At 42.0% G+C, this 14,300-nt stretch overlaps 2 protein-coding genes across 8 annotated transcripts in view; one reads left to right on the top strand and one right to left on the bottom strand.

The window, feature by feature from the left end:
• The window catches only part of Nup37 (nucleoporin 37), a 57,725-nt gene extending 49,511 nt beyond the window's left edge, over nt 1–8,214 (bottom strand). For 2 of the 3 annotated variants that reach the window (XM_045153590.1, XM_045153588.1), the window contains exons 1-2: nt 8,161–8,214; nt 6,519–6,728 (exon numbers count right to left, since the gene is read on the bottom strand). In XM_045153590.1, the coding sequence (XP_045009525.1) occupies nt 6,519–6,683 (165 nt within the window). In that variant the 5' untranslated portion in view covers nt 6,684–6,728; nt 8,161–8,214. Of the gene's footprint in view, nt 1–6,518; nt 6,729–7,772; nt 7,872–8,160 lie in introns of those variants that run through there. The other variant, XM_045153589.1, reaches the window with a different exon arrangement.
• Nucleotides 8,215–8,307: 93 nt separating this feature from the next.
• The window catches only part of LOC101599316 (PARP1 binding protein), a 70,861-nt gene continuing 64,868 nt past the window's right edge, over nt 8,308–14,300 (top strand). For 4 of the 5 annotated variants that reach the window (XM_045153234.1, XM_045153231.1, XM_045153233.1 and 1 more), the window contains exons 1-2: nt 8,308–8,407; nt 11,112–11,186. In XM_045153234.1, the coding sequence (XP_045009169.1) occupies nt 11,146–11,186 (41 nt within the window). In that variant the 5' untranslated portion in view covers nt 8,308–8,407; nt 11,112–11,145. The remainder of the gene's footprint in view (nt 8,408–11,111; nt 11,187–14,300) is intronic. The other variant, XM_045153232.1, reaches the window with a different exon arrangement.

The following is a 14,300-nucleotide window of genomic DNA, read 5'->3' on the forward strand; positions in this document are numbered from 1 at the left end:
TTCGTTTGCAGTGGCTATAAGTCCTGGCGCGCCCACTCTCTCTCTCTCTGTCTGTTGCTCTCAAATAAATAAATAAAAATCAACAAAAAAATTATTTTTTAAAAGAAAGAGCAATCAAATTATAAAATACCACCGAGGAAAAAAATGCAGAACAGGTAAAACCTGATATGTAATAAAATGCGTATCTATTTAGGCAGGTATTATTTGAAGGTCTGTTCTAAGAATTCCATTCATCTTAAATCTATTTATTATTTGTTTTGAGAGAGTGAGTAAGAAGGAGAGAAAAAGGCAGATAGAGAAAATGGGTAGACCAGGGCCTCTAGCCACTGCAAACGAACTTCAGATGCATGCACCCCCTTGTGCATCTGGCTTATGTGGGTCCTGGAAAATTGAACATGGGTCTTTGGGCTTTGCAGGTAAACACCTTAACCGCTAAACCATCTCTCTAACCCCTTGAGTCTAAGTACAATATTTCATAATATGTATACTAGCTGAATCCAAGTGGATGTGTTGACTTTTTTTCTGGATAGCTTTTGAGATTCTGATGAAGTCATTTCGCAGATATCCAATTCAAGTACCACTTGAAAGTAACTTCAAATTTCAAGTAAATTTAAGAATTAACAAAAAGTTTTTCTATTAATAGAAGGGAACAGAAATATGCTTATTGAGGAAAGAAAAAAACACTGCCAAATTTTATCACCTCACAATTTGTGTGTACCCTAACCATTCAGCTATGGCAAGATAGCCACCATTAAGCACTTTAAGACTGAGTATAGGAGCCTAGTCATAGCTGACTTGACCATTTGGGCTACACCTACTGTTTCCACATTTGACACATCTATCTTCTAAAAATGAAAAACTTACTAAAAGCACATTATTTTGCTACTGTAACAAGAGTGATGAAAATTAGTTCCTATATTTGTTATATATTGAATTACTGAGTGGTCAGAGGGATAATGAAATCACAGGGCCTGTATAGACTGAGCTTTATGTATTGCCAGTGAAAACTTTTTTTCCTGGCAGCCTTGTCTGTTATTGAGCCAAATGAAAAGGGCAGAGTGCATGTGTGTGGTATAGGTGGGGATGAATGCTATTTTGGGTTCAGTTTGGGGTGTAGGCGGTATTGTATAGGCAGAAAATTAAGAGATGTTGGAAAACTTGCTGTAATAGAAATGACTATGAGGTTGGGACACAGCCAGTTTGATAGAAAGGCCATTCTAAGGATTTGAAAGTGGTAGGCTCCTCCCAAACACCCATTTATGGCCACATACTGAACTCCAGTTTGACTAGACTAGACTGAAGTTTACCTAGTGGAATTCTTTCATCTAATTCTTTAATCTCTACTGAAACGTATGAAAAAAGAATAAAAAGCCCTACTCTGAATACTTCCAGCCAAAGAGAAATAGCTGCTTTTTGAGGAGAGCTCATTCAGTTGGGAGATAGTGTTATTAGGGTTCTGAACGTAAATTCTACTCCATGCTCCAAGTTCTGCCTCAGGAAGTACACAGAGTAAGTTTAAGTGATAGCAAATACCTCCCCACAGCAACCTCTGCCTGGTGGATACACTGAAGGCAGATTCAGCTCCAGCTCTGCAGCACTCTCAGCAGCAAGTACAAATGAACAGAAGTGACAGGTAGTAACTTCCACTTGCCATTCTCAGACTTTGTCCACCTGACAGTTTTAAGCATTTTTAATTCTACCCTGAAATTTGTTTCCAGTATTTCCTTTGAATCACAGTACAGTGCTGAGAAACAAAGATTACTATAAACATTTTCAAATGTACCAAGGAAGACAGAAGAGCACTGTGCTGTCTAATAGGGTACTATCTGCCACAGAGAGCCCAAAGCATTTGAAATGTGGATACTGTGTATACTTTATAAAGTATAAAGGACAAAGCAAAATTTCAAATACTATGAAAAACAATTAAAATATAGCAGTAGCAATTTTTACATTGGCTACAAAAGAAATATTTTGGATAAACTTGTCAAAATATGCTAATTTCACTTTTTTTTAACTTTTACGTTATGGCTACAGCATTTAAACTAGTATTTGTGGCACACATCACTTTCTTACTGATCAGTATTGTCTTAGCTCCCTTTGATAGTTATTGTACTGACTCATGGTTAATGATCAGCTAAGTATTAGTTCTCCCTTTCAGTTCTATTGTCTTTAGGCTTTATAACTGCATTTATTAAATTATAGCTTGTTGAACATGGCCCACTAATCCAACCTGTTAAACAATGTTTGGATCTGAGCTTATATGGATATAGCCTGACATACAACATGTAGTCAGCAAATGTATGCTAAATAGTTACTCAGGGTATTAATGTACCTTTCTTTGTTTTGTGCCCTATACAAAGATAATGTGTTTGCCTAACTCAATGTTCTCATTCAAGTGCAACTCAGTAATGGAGACTCTATAGACTTAGAAAACGTTCATATTCCTCTGGTTATTTATAAAGAGGGCTTCTATAAGACTTTTTAAAAAATATTTTATTTGAGAGAGCAAGGGGTAGAGAGAGAATGGTCCCTTCAAGGCCTCCAGCTGCTGCAAACCATCTCCAGCACATGTGCCACCTTGTTCATCTGGCTTATGTGGGTCCTGGGGAATCAAACCTGGGTCCTTTGGACCTGCAGGCAAACGCTTCAACCACTAAGCCATCTTTCCAGCCCTTCTATAAGTTTTATTACATTGCTTTATACTTAAAAATCTCCTTGAGGGCTCGAGAAATGGCTTAGTGGCTAAGGTGCCAAAGGACTCAGGGTTGATTCCCCAGTACCTACATCAAAGGCTGATATACAAGGTGGCTCATGCGTCTGGAGTTCGTTTGCAATGGCTAGAGATCCTGGCATGCCCATTCTCTCTCTCTCTCTCAAATAAATAGATAAAATATTTTTAAAACATTTTTTTATTTATTAGGGGGGAAAAGGGAGAGGGAGGAGGGAGGGAGGGAGGAGGAGGGAAGGAGAGAGGGAGGGAAAGAGAAAATGGACACTCCAGGGTCTCTAGCCACTGCAAACAAACTCCAGATGCATGTGCCACCATGTACATTTGGCTTACATGGGACCTAGAGAATTGAACCTGGGTCCTTAGGCTTTAAGCCATGTGCCTTAACTGCTAAGCAATTTCTCCAGCTCTAGATCAAATATTTTTTAAAATATCCTTAAAGGTAATTTTTGCTTTTTTTTAACTTACTGACACCTAGTACACACATAATGAATATCTGACAAATGCATAATAACAATTAACAGTACTAGTATTTCTGCTCATACTTCCATATAGTTCAAGGATAGCAGAAGACTAGGAAAAATGTTCTGTTGAGACTCAAATTCACTGTATTTACAATGTTCTCTTTAAGTCTTACAGTGATGACTGCTTTTCTGATTGCAATGTGGAAAGCTTTCAGTTTTATGTACTTTGCTTTCCTCTTATGAGCATATTGGATGCTATGAAATGTGAAGGTCCTAACATATAATAGGAATGTTTACCAGTGTTGAAACAGACAAAAAGTAATTTCAGAGGAAGCAGTGATTTATTTTGGATCCCAATGGCAAATGATTGGAACTTAACTGTTTTGAACTATCTGAACCACCTATTTGAAAAAATATTTAGAATGGGGTTGATGGACAAATAATGGTTTTATTTTATTTTATTTATTTGAAAGCAACAGACAGAGAAGGAGGCATAGAGAGAGAGAAGGATGGGCACACCAGGGCCTCCAGCCACTGCAAACGAACTCCAGATGCATGCGCCCGCCACCTTGTGCATCTGACTTACGTGGGTCCTGGGGAATCAAGCCTCGAACAGGGGTCCTCAGGTTACACAAGCAAGCACTTAATCGCTAAGCCATCTCTCCAGCCCAAACAGTGGTTTTATAATGGAGCCCAGATCTTGTTTTTTCATATCCTTGCCATGTAAATTCCTGAACTTTTTTTGTTTGCTTGTTTTTGTTTTTTTCAAGGTAGGGTCTCACTTTAGCTTAGGCTGACCTAGAATTCACTATGTAGTCTCAGGGTGGCCTTGAACTCATGGTGATCCTCCTACCTCTGCCTCCTGAGTGCTGTGATTAAAGGTGTGCGCCACCATGCCTGGGCATTCCTGAACTTTTCTGAAGGATGGAAACTCTATGAGGTGAAGGATAACCTTTATTTATCTGTATCGTTGTCAAGGGCAATATAATTTGTGTTCAGTATGTGCATTAATTTTAGAGATTTTTTTTCCTCTTAGGAAATTTGGATATAGTATTTCCTTTGCCAGTCACATAGGTCTGAGGATCAATCAAGACAATATTTATCACCATAAACTATACTGATGTAATACAAATATTTTCAGGCATTTCCCCCTCTAGTTTTTCATTTTCCTTTTCTCTCCTTGCTTCCCATTATCTTTGCCTTCCTTGTTTCCTAGTTTATTCACTCTTCTTGACTTTATCCAGTATTTACTTGATCTTAGAGGTAAACATTTGTTTTCAGTGCTTTAAAATACAATTCTGGGTACTGGCCATGATCATGCGGGACAGATGGTGACTATTGGGGAGAACCAGGACATATCAATACATCAAGAGGAATGGCTAAAAAAAACAAAAGGTTCTTAAGCTGGGTATAAAGGCACAAGTCTTTAATCTCTGCACTTAGGAGGACCACTGAGTTTGAGGTCAGCCTGAGTCTATGGTGAGTTTGAGGTCAGCTTGTGCTAGAATGAAACCCTACCCCAATAAACACAACAAACAAAACACGAACAAGCTGACTGTCTTCCACAAAATGGGTCACAGGTACCTCATCTGCCCAGGTCCAGAAGTCATTAGAGAGGAAGTGATGACAGGAAAACTGCTCTCACAACTAGCATGAAAACCAGTTCCAGGGAGATGGAGACAGATACTGTGGTCACTCAAACCTCATTAAAACAGAGATCCAGTCTACAGAGAAAGAAACACTAAATCAGATCCCTATCTTGCCCACCAAGGCTCAGAGAACATTGTGGAAGTGGGGGTGGAAAGATTAAGAACCTCAGAGTGGGTGGGAATAGCTTGAGAAACCATGTCCCCGACCCCCAGCTGAGACTGACTTGAGGCCTCTTGGGCCTCACAATGAATAGCAATAGCCCCACTGAAGAAGACCCTCAGCAGAATAGGGGCAGGGGTGAGGGGATCTAAGAGTACAATCTTTTTCTATTAAAAAAAAAATTCAATAAAGGGCTGCCTGCTTCCTGAGTTCTGGGATTAAAGACATACACCGCCCATATTAACCACAATTAAAACCCACATAGACTGTGTCAGATGTTTCCTAGGAACTTTATATACATACTGACTCATTACACTCCCAACAAACTCTATTGAGCATTTCTTCTGTATTTTTAGCAGTACCTAATTAAGGTCGGATGTTTATTATGAAGTCCAACCACCACACCTTGCTAGAACTGGCTTTTTACTTCTATTAAAATTATTCATGTGGATATACAATTGTATTTTATTATTATTATTTTAAGACTTTTTAAAAAAGTTTTTATTTATTTGAAAGAGAGAAAGAAGCATATAGAGAATGCGCATACCAGGGCTTCTAGCCACTAAGAATGAACTCCTGACACATGTGCCACTCTGTGCACCTGGCTTACATTGCTCCTGGGAAATCGAACCTGGGTCCTTCGGCTTTGCAGACAAAGGCCTTAACCACTAAGCCATCCCTCCAGCCCCTAAATTTTATTTTAAAAAATATTTATTTAAGGAGGGAAGAAAATGAAAATGAGTGTGCTAGGGCCTCCTGCTATGGGAAATGAATGCAAGACACATGCGCCACTTTGTGCCTCTGGCTTTGTGTGGGTACTGGGGAACTGTTCCCATGCCATTAGGCTTTGCAAGCAAGCACCTTTAGCCACTAGGCATCTATACATACTGACTTGTTACACTCCCAACAAACTCTATTAAGCATTATTTCCTTCATACTTTTAGCAGTACCTGCTTAAGGTTGGATGTTTATTAAGAAGCCCAACTAAGCAGGAGTAAATGGTGAGGTATTTTGGCTCCAGAATTCATAATAGGCTATGTTGAACTGCCTGCAATTAATACAATCCCATTTCCTCACTTTGCATGTACAGTTTAGATCCGTAAGAGTGTGAAAGCAAATTGACAGGAAAGCTGTTAATTCCTAGGAAATCTTTTTATATATTCTCAATATTACCTTGCTTCCTATGCCAAAGAATGATGTAGAGAAATTTGAATTGAATGAATTTCACTTAATTGGAGTTTTTACTATACATACCAGTGTTCAGTTACTTCACAGCCTTTAAATCACCAGGACATTCCATTACTAAGCAAAAGCCTAAAGAGGAGTTTTATACTTTTCTTTTTCACCATCTATGTAATATTTGCACAGATCTTGGCATCATTACTGGGGATGTCTTTTTTTTTTTTGCAGATTTTTTTGGGGGGAACATTCAAAAGCAACATAAAGTATAGCTTTGGTTTGCATAAATTTTCTTATCAACAACTTATCTCTACCATTACTGCAGTTTGTAGACTAACCTGAAATGTACACATGCCAACAACCACATAATTGCTACCACCATATGCAATTAGATTTCTTGAATCCCCACTCTCAAAGGGATTAAATTCTACCACATGCACATAATCTTCACAATCCACAGTGTAGGCAGCATTTTTTGTGGAGTCATGCTTCATCTTGTACATCAAAACTTGAACAGTTGTAGGAATCAAACAGCCTTCTACCAGAAACTGTGGAGGACAACAGAATTATAAAATTAGTGTTGGTCATTCAACAAAAGAAACAAAATAAGGCTGGCTACTGTAATGTCAAGGGTAGCTTAAAAGAAACTTAATGGGGCTGGAGAGATGGCTTAGTGGTTAAGCTCTTGCCTGTGAAGCCTAAGGACCCAAGTTCGAGGCTGGATTCCCCAGGACCCACTTCAGCCAGATGCACAAAGGGGCGCATGCATCTGGAGTACCTTTTCAGTGGCTGGAAGCCCTGGTGCACCCATTCTCTAGCTCTGCCTCTTTCTCTCTCTGTCACTCTCAAATAAATAAATAAAAATAAACAACAAAAAAGAAACTTAATGTACCCATCCAAGGATGAAAACTGGAGGCAGGAAATTCAACCTAATTATTATCAGCTCAACATTTGCTGCACAGTTCTTTTTTCTACACTTGTCAGACAAATAGAAAGGCATAAAATTTTGTTGAGACTAAGAGATATAGGCCGGGCGTGGTGGCGCACGCCTTTAATCCCAGGACTCGGGAGGCAGAGGTAAGAGGATCACCATGGGTTCGAGGCCACCCTGAGACTACATAGTGAACTCCAGGTCAGCCTGGGCTAGAGATCCTACCTCGAAAAACCAAAAAAAGAGAGAGAGATAATCAGCATTTGGAAGATGGAATAACTTTAATCAAAATAGATTAAAGAAGTAAGTTACCATATGTGGAGCACTATTTGTAGTTGGCATGTGCATTTATTTTGCTGATATTATCACAACAAATCATAAACTAAAAGCTGCTAACCACCTATAGTCCCCATTTTAGTTATGAAGAAACTTGCTAACCCTATGGGCACAGTGGTGATTTTAAAGACTTTATTATGTGTCGGTTTATTATTTTCTATTAGTGACAGAGGAAGAAACAAACCAACCACATAAAAAAACACTGCCCTCTCCTACTTGGCAAATGCTCACACACAGGCTACTGCTTGAAGGAGATCAGCATGTAGCCACAGTTATATGTCATCGTGAAGAGTTCAGCAAAACGAGACGATACAAAATCCAGTACCTGGAAGTAGGACGTGTGACCAGAAAAGTACTTATCAAGCCAGGCACCAACCTCAGCTAACTGCGGAAGTCGCGTGCTCACATAAGAATGTCCAACTAGACTTTTTTTTTTTTTTTGCTGTTGCTGTCAATTCACAAGCAAAGGTCATCCTGGGAGGTGGGCTCGGCCACAAACACATCCAACTACGTAGCCTAAAACTGGAAGGCCGGAGGAGGGAAGGGGCAAGCTGAGTGCCCGGCAAGCCCGCAGCCTCTTCGCGGGCCAGCCTCCCAACATCCCGGGCTCAAGGGGAAGAATTCCCAGGGACAGAGACGGGGGCGAGGGGAGGGCTCGGAGACCCGCATGCCGACGCCGCGGGCGGCCCCCGGGCTCCACGCGCGATACGCACCGAAGGCACACAGGCGACCGGAACGCGTTCCTCAGGGCTGAGGCCCGGCCAGGGGTGCCCAGGTTCTGCTTCCGGGTCGAAGGGCGGAGCGCGCTGATTGGCTCCTGGGCCCACCCGCGAGATTTGAAAAGCCAGCCGCGGCGAGCGGGGCCGTGGCCTCCGGCGTCGCGAGCCGGGCCTTCTTCCCCTGCGTGCGCTCTCCGGGCCCGACTCCCCAGCACAGGCGAGTCTCGTCTCCTTCGAGGGGGTGAGTCAGGCTGCGGCGTGGGAGGGCCTTTGAGTGACGGCCGGGTGCTGTGTGACCCTCTCGGGTGTTGTCTGGGCCGGGGCCATCACGCTGCGTTCTGGCAGCTGCGGAACCGACCTGACAGCGCGTTGTGCAGGACACGGACTGGCCAGAGGGATCCTCCGCAGATGGGAGGACAAGGGTTCCGTAGTGGCCTGCTTAAAAAAAGTCCATCTGGACAGGCGACTGAACGGGGTTCCATTCTCACAACGTTAAGCAGACTTCCAATTCCAGGATACCACACCCCACCTCTGCCTCTTATATCCTCCGAAGGGACATTTAGGACCCGCATGAGGACATTAACAGCGTCAAGTACCTCTTTTTGTTGAACATCTACTAAGTGTGGGCAATAGGGCGTTTGTATACTTGGTCCACTGTTTCATAATTCCATTAGGTAGATGTTAAATATATGTTCATTAGAAGTTTTACGTGCCAATAAATAATAATAAATAGGTGTGGTAGTGGGGGTGCTGGATGTGAGTACTCTGTAAAGGGCCCCTCTTTAATCCTCTTATACTGCCTTTCAGTGACAGTTCCCTGTTTCATGATTTCTGCCCCAGTGCAGTCCTTAATCTGATTTTTTAAAATACCCCCCCCCCCACACACACACCACCGAGGTAGGGTCTCACTCAGACCCAGGCTGACCTGGATCTCACTATGTAGTTAAAGGCTGGCCTCGAACTCACAGTGATCCTCCTGCCTTGGCCTCTTGAGTGCTGGAATTTAAAGGCATGCACACCAAGCCCGGCCTAATTTTTTTGAAAAAAAATATTTATTTATTTGCAAGCAGAGGGAGACACACATTCAGAGAAAGAGAGTGAAGAGTGGTGGGGGTGGGGGATGGCCACATCAGGGCCTCTAGCTGCTGCAAATGAATGCCAAATGCATGTGCTTCTTTGTGCGTTGGGATTTACGTGGGTACTGGTGAGTATAACCTGGGACGTTAGGCTTTGCAGGCAAGTACCTTTACTTCTCAGCCATCTCTTCAGCCCTTTTTTATTGCCAACTTCCATAACTATAAACAATATAACATGATCATAATCTCCTCCTGCCACTCACCTTTTCCCCTTGCCCAAATCCCCTCTCCACTGAATCCCTGTTTATGCCATTACTATTTTTTATTAGAGTCTTGTGTAGGAGGCACCAGCCACTGTGAGGTCATGTATAGCTAGACCACTTTGTGTCTGGAAAACAGTATTGTAAGCATTCCTCTCCTTCCTTTGTCTCTTATAATCTTTCCTACACCTCTTTTTCAGTGGCTTCTGGGTATTAGAAAATGTGATAGAGATGTCTTAGTACTTAACATTCCACCCCAGTGGTCACCGCATTTGAAAAGAGAAGCTTCTGTAACCAAAATTGAGGATAGTATTAATATAAGGGCATAAAATATAAGCATTTAGAGGGCATTTGGAGGGTATAATATATCCATTTAGCTGAACAACAGTAGTAGTTTTTCCCACTAGGACTTATGATCTTCCAAGCCCATAGGCTTTTCATTAGGTTTTCAGTACCAGGTAGGGATTTCCTCCTATGGAGCAGGCTTCAAGTCCAATTGGAGCAATTGGTTTCCCTCAGAACAGACATACCACCATTTCCCCAGGTGGTACATGTGGCCTGGCTGGCCAGCTGTAAATCTTACAGGGTCCACTACTGTTTAACACTGTTGATGACTTCTCTCTCCTAACAGGCTGCATAGCTCATTCCAGCATCCCGACAGCTAGTCAACAGGGAGGAGGCTTCCAGCTCAGCTCCAGCTTGATTTCTCAGTGACCTGCAGTACAGGCACCTGGATATATAGAACTTACCATAATAGAACTTACCATGTAGTTCTAGTGGGCAACCATGAGCCTTGGCAATAGCCTGAAATGTTTTGGGGGCTCAGGAACCTCCCTGGCCCACAACTTGCTGGAAGATGCTTCACCGTTGGCACTGAATTTTTTTCCAATAACAATCTATGGCACCTGGGTACAACATTAACCACCTCCACAAGATACTTCTGTCCAAACTTTCTCTTTTTACACACTTGGATTATTAGCTAGTGAAGAAGTAGTTTTCCATATGACTTATGAATTCAAGTCTTGTTTTGCATGTGTATTTATATGTTTGCATGCTGATATGTGTGAGAGGTACACATGTTTGTGGAGGCCAGAGGACTATCTCAGGTGTCATTTTTTAGGCACTCCATTTTTTTTTTTTGTTGTTGTTGTTTTGATTTTTCAAGGTAGGGTTTCACTCTAGCCCAGGCTGACCTGGGATTCACTATGTAGTCTCAGGGCAGGCCTTGAACTCACAGTGATCCTCCTACCTCTGCCTCCTGAATGCTGGGATTAAAGGCATGTGCCACCACGCCTGGCTTCTTTTTTTTTTTTTTTTTTTTTTTTGAGACAGTCTCTCATTGGCATACAACTTGCTAAATAGGCTAGACTGACTGCTTGACTAATGAGCCCCAGGGATCCTCCTGTCTCTACTTGTTCAATGCTGGGATCACAAGTCATGCATTTTTTTTTTTTTTTTTAACATGGATTCTGGGATCCAACCCAGGCTCTGTTCCTTGCAAGGCCAGCATTTCCTGAGCTAACTCTTGCACTCAAATCCAGGGTTTTAAAGCAGGTGTTAATTACCATTGTCACCTTCTACTGCTGATTGCTTTGTCTTTTGTGTGTAGTGCACTGCTGCCACCCAAAGTGCTTGTATATTTGATGTTCGGTGTCTCATTGCTTCCTCTGCACAAGGCTGGAAGGTGAGTAGAGAGGGTGGTGAGCATTCCTGTTCTCTGTGTGATGAACCCGTCCCTGGGCAGCCAGGTCTAAAGCTTATCGCCTAGGCTGACTTGGCCAGTGGAAGAACCGCTGGAGGAACTGGGACTACAGCCCCGCTTGACCTGCCACCCCCACTGCCTGTTTTGGGTAGCCAGCTCCTGAATTACGACTTCAGTTGGGCGTGGTGGTGCACACCTTTAATCCCAGCACTCAGCACTCACACAGGCACCACCATTTGTGTTTGTTTCACAGGTCACAAAATATTCTTTTTCCACCTGCTATTTAAACGTATAAGATACATTCTTTTGTTTTGTTCTTTTACGAGGTACGGTCTCACTTTAGCTCAGGCTGACCTCAAACTCATAGCCATCCTCCTACCTCAAAGGTGTGCGCCACCACGCCTGTCTACTTGCTTATTTTCCTGGTTGCTTTCACACTGCAAGGTCAAGTTGAGTAGTTGTGTTACAGACTACACAGCCTGCATGTTCTATCTAGTGCTAACTCCTTTCTAAAAGTTGCAGTCTCCTAGATGAGTACTGCTCATCACTAGCAGTAATACTCTTTAATTTTAACTCAAGACAGTCTAGGAACTCATCATACGTGACAATAGCTAATGTGCTTTTTTTTAAAAAAAATTTTTATTTTATTTATTTATTTGAGAGCGACAGACACAGAGAGAAAGACAGATAGAGGGAGAGAGAGAGAATGGGCTTCCAGCCTCTGCAAACGAACTCTAGACGCGTGCATCTCCTTGTGCATCTGGCTAACGTGGGACCTGGGGAACCGAGCCTCGAACCGGGGTCCTTAAGCTTCACAGGCAAGCGCTTAACCACTAAGCCATCTCTCTAGCCCGCTAATGTGCTTTTTAATGTCTTAGGCTTTGCTCTAAAAACTTTACATGTTTTGATGTCTTTGACACCTCATAAAACCCTATACGATAGGAACTGTTCTCATCTTCACTATACAGGGAGAATTGATGCAACTTGGCCAAGATCTCATAGCTAGTAAGTGGTAGAGGTGGGGTGCAGGATAATATAATTCCAGGAGTTTTCATTTATAGAATTTTGTTTATTTATTTAATCTTTTAAAAATTTTTTTTTATTTTTCAAGGCAGGGTTTCACTCTAGCTCAGGCTGACCTGGAATTTACTATGTAATCTCGGCGTTGAACTCACAGTGATCCTCCTACCTCTGCCTCCCAACTGCTGGGATTAAAGGCGTGTGCCACCACGCCCAGCTAGGATTTTGTTTGTTTGTTTGTTTATTTATTTTTTGAGGATGGCTCTGGCTTTAGCCCAGGCTGACTTGGAATTCACTATGTAGTCTCAGGTTAGCCTCCAACTCACTGTGATCCTCCTAGCTCTGCCTCCCGAGTGCTGGGATTAAAGGTGTGTTTCACCACATTATACTTTAAAATTAGGTTAAAAAGTTATTTCAGGCAAACTAATCATATCACTGAGGGTTATGTGTTATTTGCTTCTTCACTATTTTTTTTCTTTTAAGAAAGGATTGTGATTTTTTTTTTTTTTTTGAGGTAGGGTCTCACCCTAGCCCAGGCTGACTTGGGATTCACTATGTAGAGTGAGACCAGCCTCAAACTCATATCGGTTTTCCTATCTCTAGCTCCTGAGTGCTGGATTAAAAGTGTGCATCATCATGCCAGCTAATATTTTTCTCAAGTTAAAAAAATTTGTTTTCTTGAGGTAAGCCCAACAGACTGGCCTTTTTTTTTTTTTTTTTTTTTTAAGGTGATAGAAAGAGAAAGAGGGAATGCATTGGCCAGGACCTCCAGCCACTGCAATCAAACTCCAGACGCTCATGCCTCCTTGTACACATGTGTAACCTTGCCTGCTTGTGCCTGGCTTATATGGGACCTGGAGAGGGGAACATGGGTCCTTAGGCTTTACAGGCAAGAGCCTTAACTGCTGAGCCATCTCTTCAGCCCATCTTTTTTCTTTTTTAATTTTTGGCAGCTAATATTTTATCTTATTTACTTGAGAGAGGGAGAGAGAATGGGTGCACCAAGGCCTCTAGCTACTGCAAATGAATGCCAGGTGTATGTGCTACCTTGTGCATCTGGTTTACCTGGGTACTTGGGAATTGAACCCAGGTCCTTAGGCTTTGCAGGGAAGTGCCTTAACTGCTGAGCCATTTCTCCAGTCAGAGTATGATATATTTTTTAAAGGATGGTAATCCTATAATTACTAAATTCTTTTTTAAAAAAGGACTTATCTTATTTGCAAGCAGAGAGAGAGAGAGAGAGGGAGAGAATGGGTGCACTAGGACCTCCAGCTGCTACAAATATATCTCCAGGTACATATGCCACTTTGTGTACCTGGCTTTATGTGGGTGCTGGGGACTTGAACCTGGGTTGTTAGGCTTTCCACGCAAGTACCTTAACCACTTAGCCATCTCTCCAGTCCTTGGATGTGATTTTTTTTTTTCAAGGTAGGGTTTCACTCTAGCTCAGGCTAACCTGGAATTCACTATGTATTCTCAGGGTGGCCTCGAACTCATGGCGATCCTCCTACCTCTGCCTCCCGAGTGCTGAGATTAAAGGTGTGTGCCACCACGTCCAGAAGATTTTTTTTTTTTTTTTTTGAGGTAGGGTCTTACTCTAACCCAGAGTTACATGGTAGCAGAAGGGTTCTGTTTGAAGGAGAAAGAAAAGTAATTGGAAGGGGAGGAGAGAATGATAAATGGTAAATATTGTCAAAGTACAATGATATACCTATATGAAAATTTTTAGGCTAACTAAAAAAACCTGAGATACACTGTAAACATATGAGCTTCTGTTTATGCTACATAAAAATAGAAGACAAGGATAATGGAAGGAGTCTGTTAACATGAGTATGGAAAATATCACAGGAAAATCTGAATGCGTTGGAGATTCAGTTAAAACAAAGGAAAATAACTTAGCAGGCATATTTGTAAACTTAGAGAGAAGTTGGCCGCCTTGTACAGGCTCGGTGCACAGAATGCTGGCGCTACTGCAGATTATTGTGAAAGGCTTTTATATTCATCGGGAGAAGTTATGAAATAGTGAGTTAACAGCCCAGTATTTGCACGTTGAAACCTTGGGTGTTTATGTTTGGC

The sequence above is a fragment of the Jaculus jaculus genome, chromosome 6, assembly GCF_020740685.1.
Source record: "Jaculus jaculus isolate mJacJac1 chromosome 6, mJacJac1.mat.Y.cur, whole genome shotgun sequence".
Classification (NCBI taxonomy): domain Eukaryota; kingdom Metazoa; phylum Chordata; class Mammalia; order Rodentia; family Dipodidae; genus Jaculus; species Jaculus jaculus.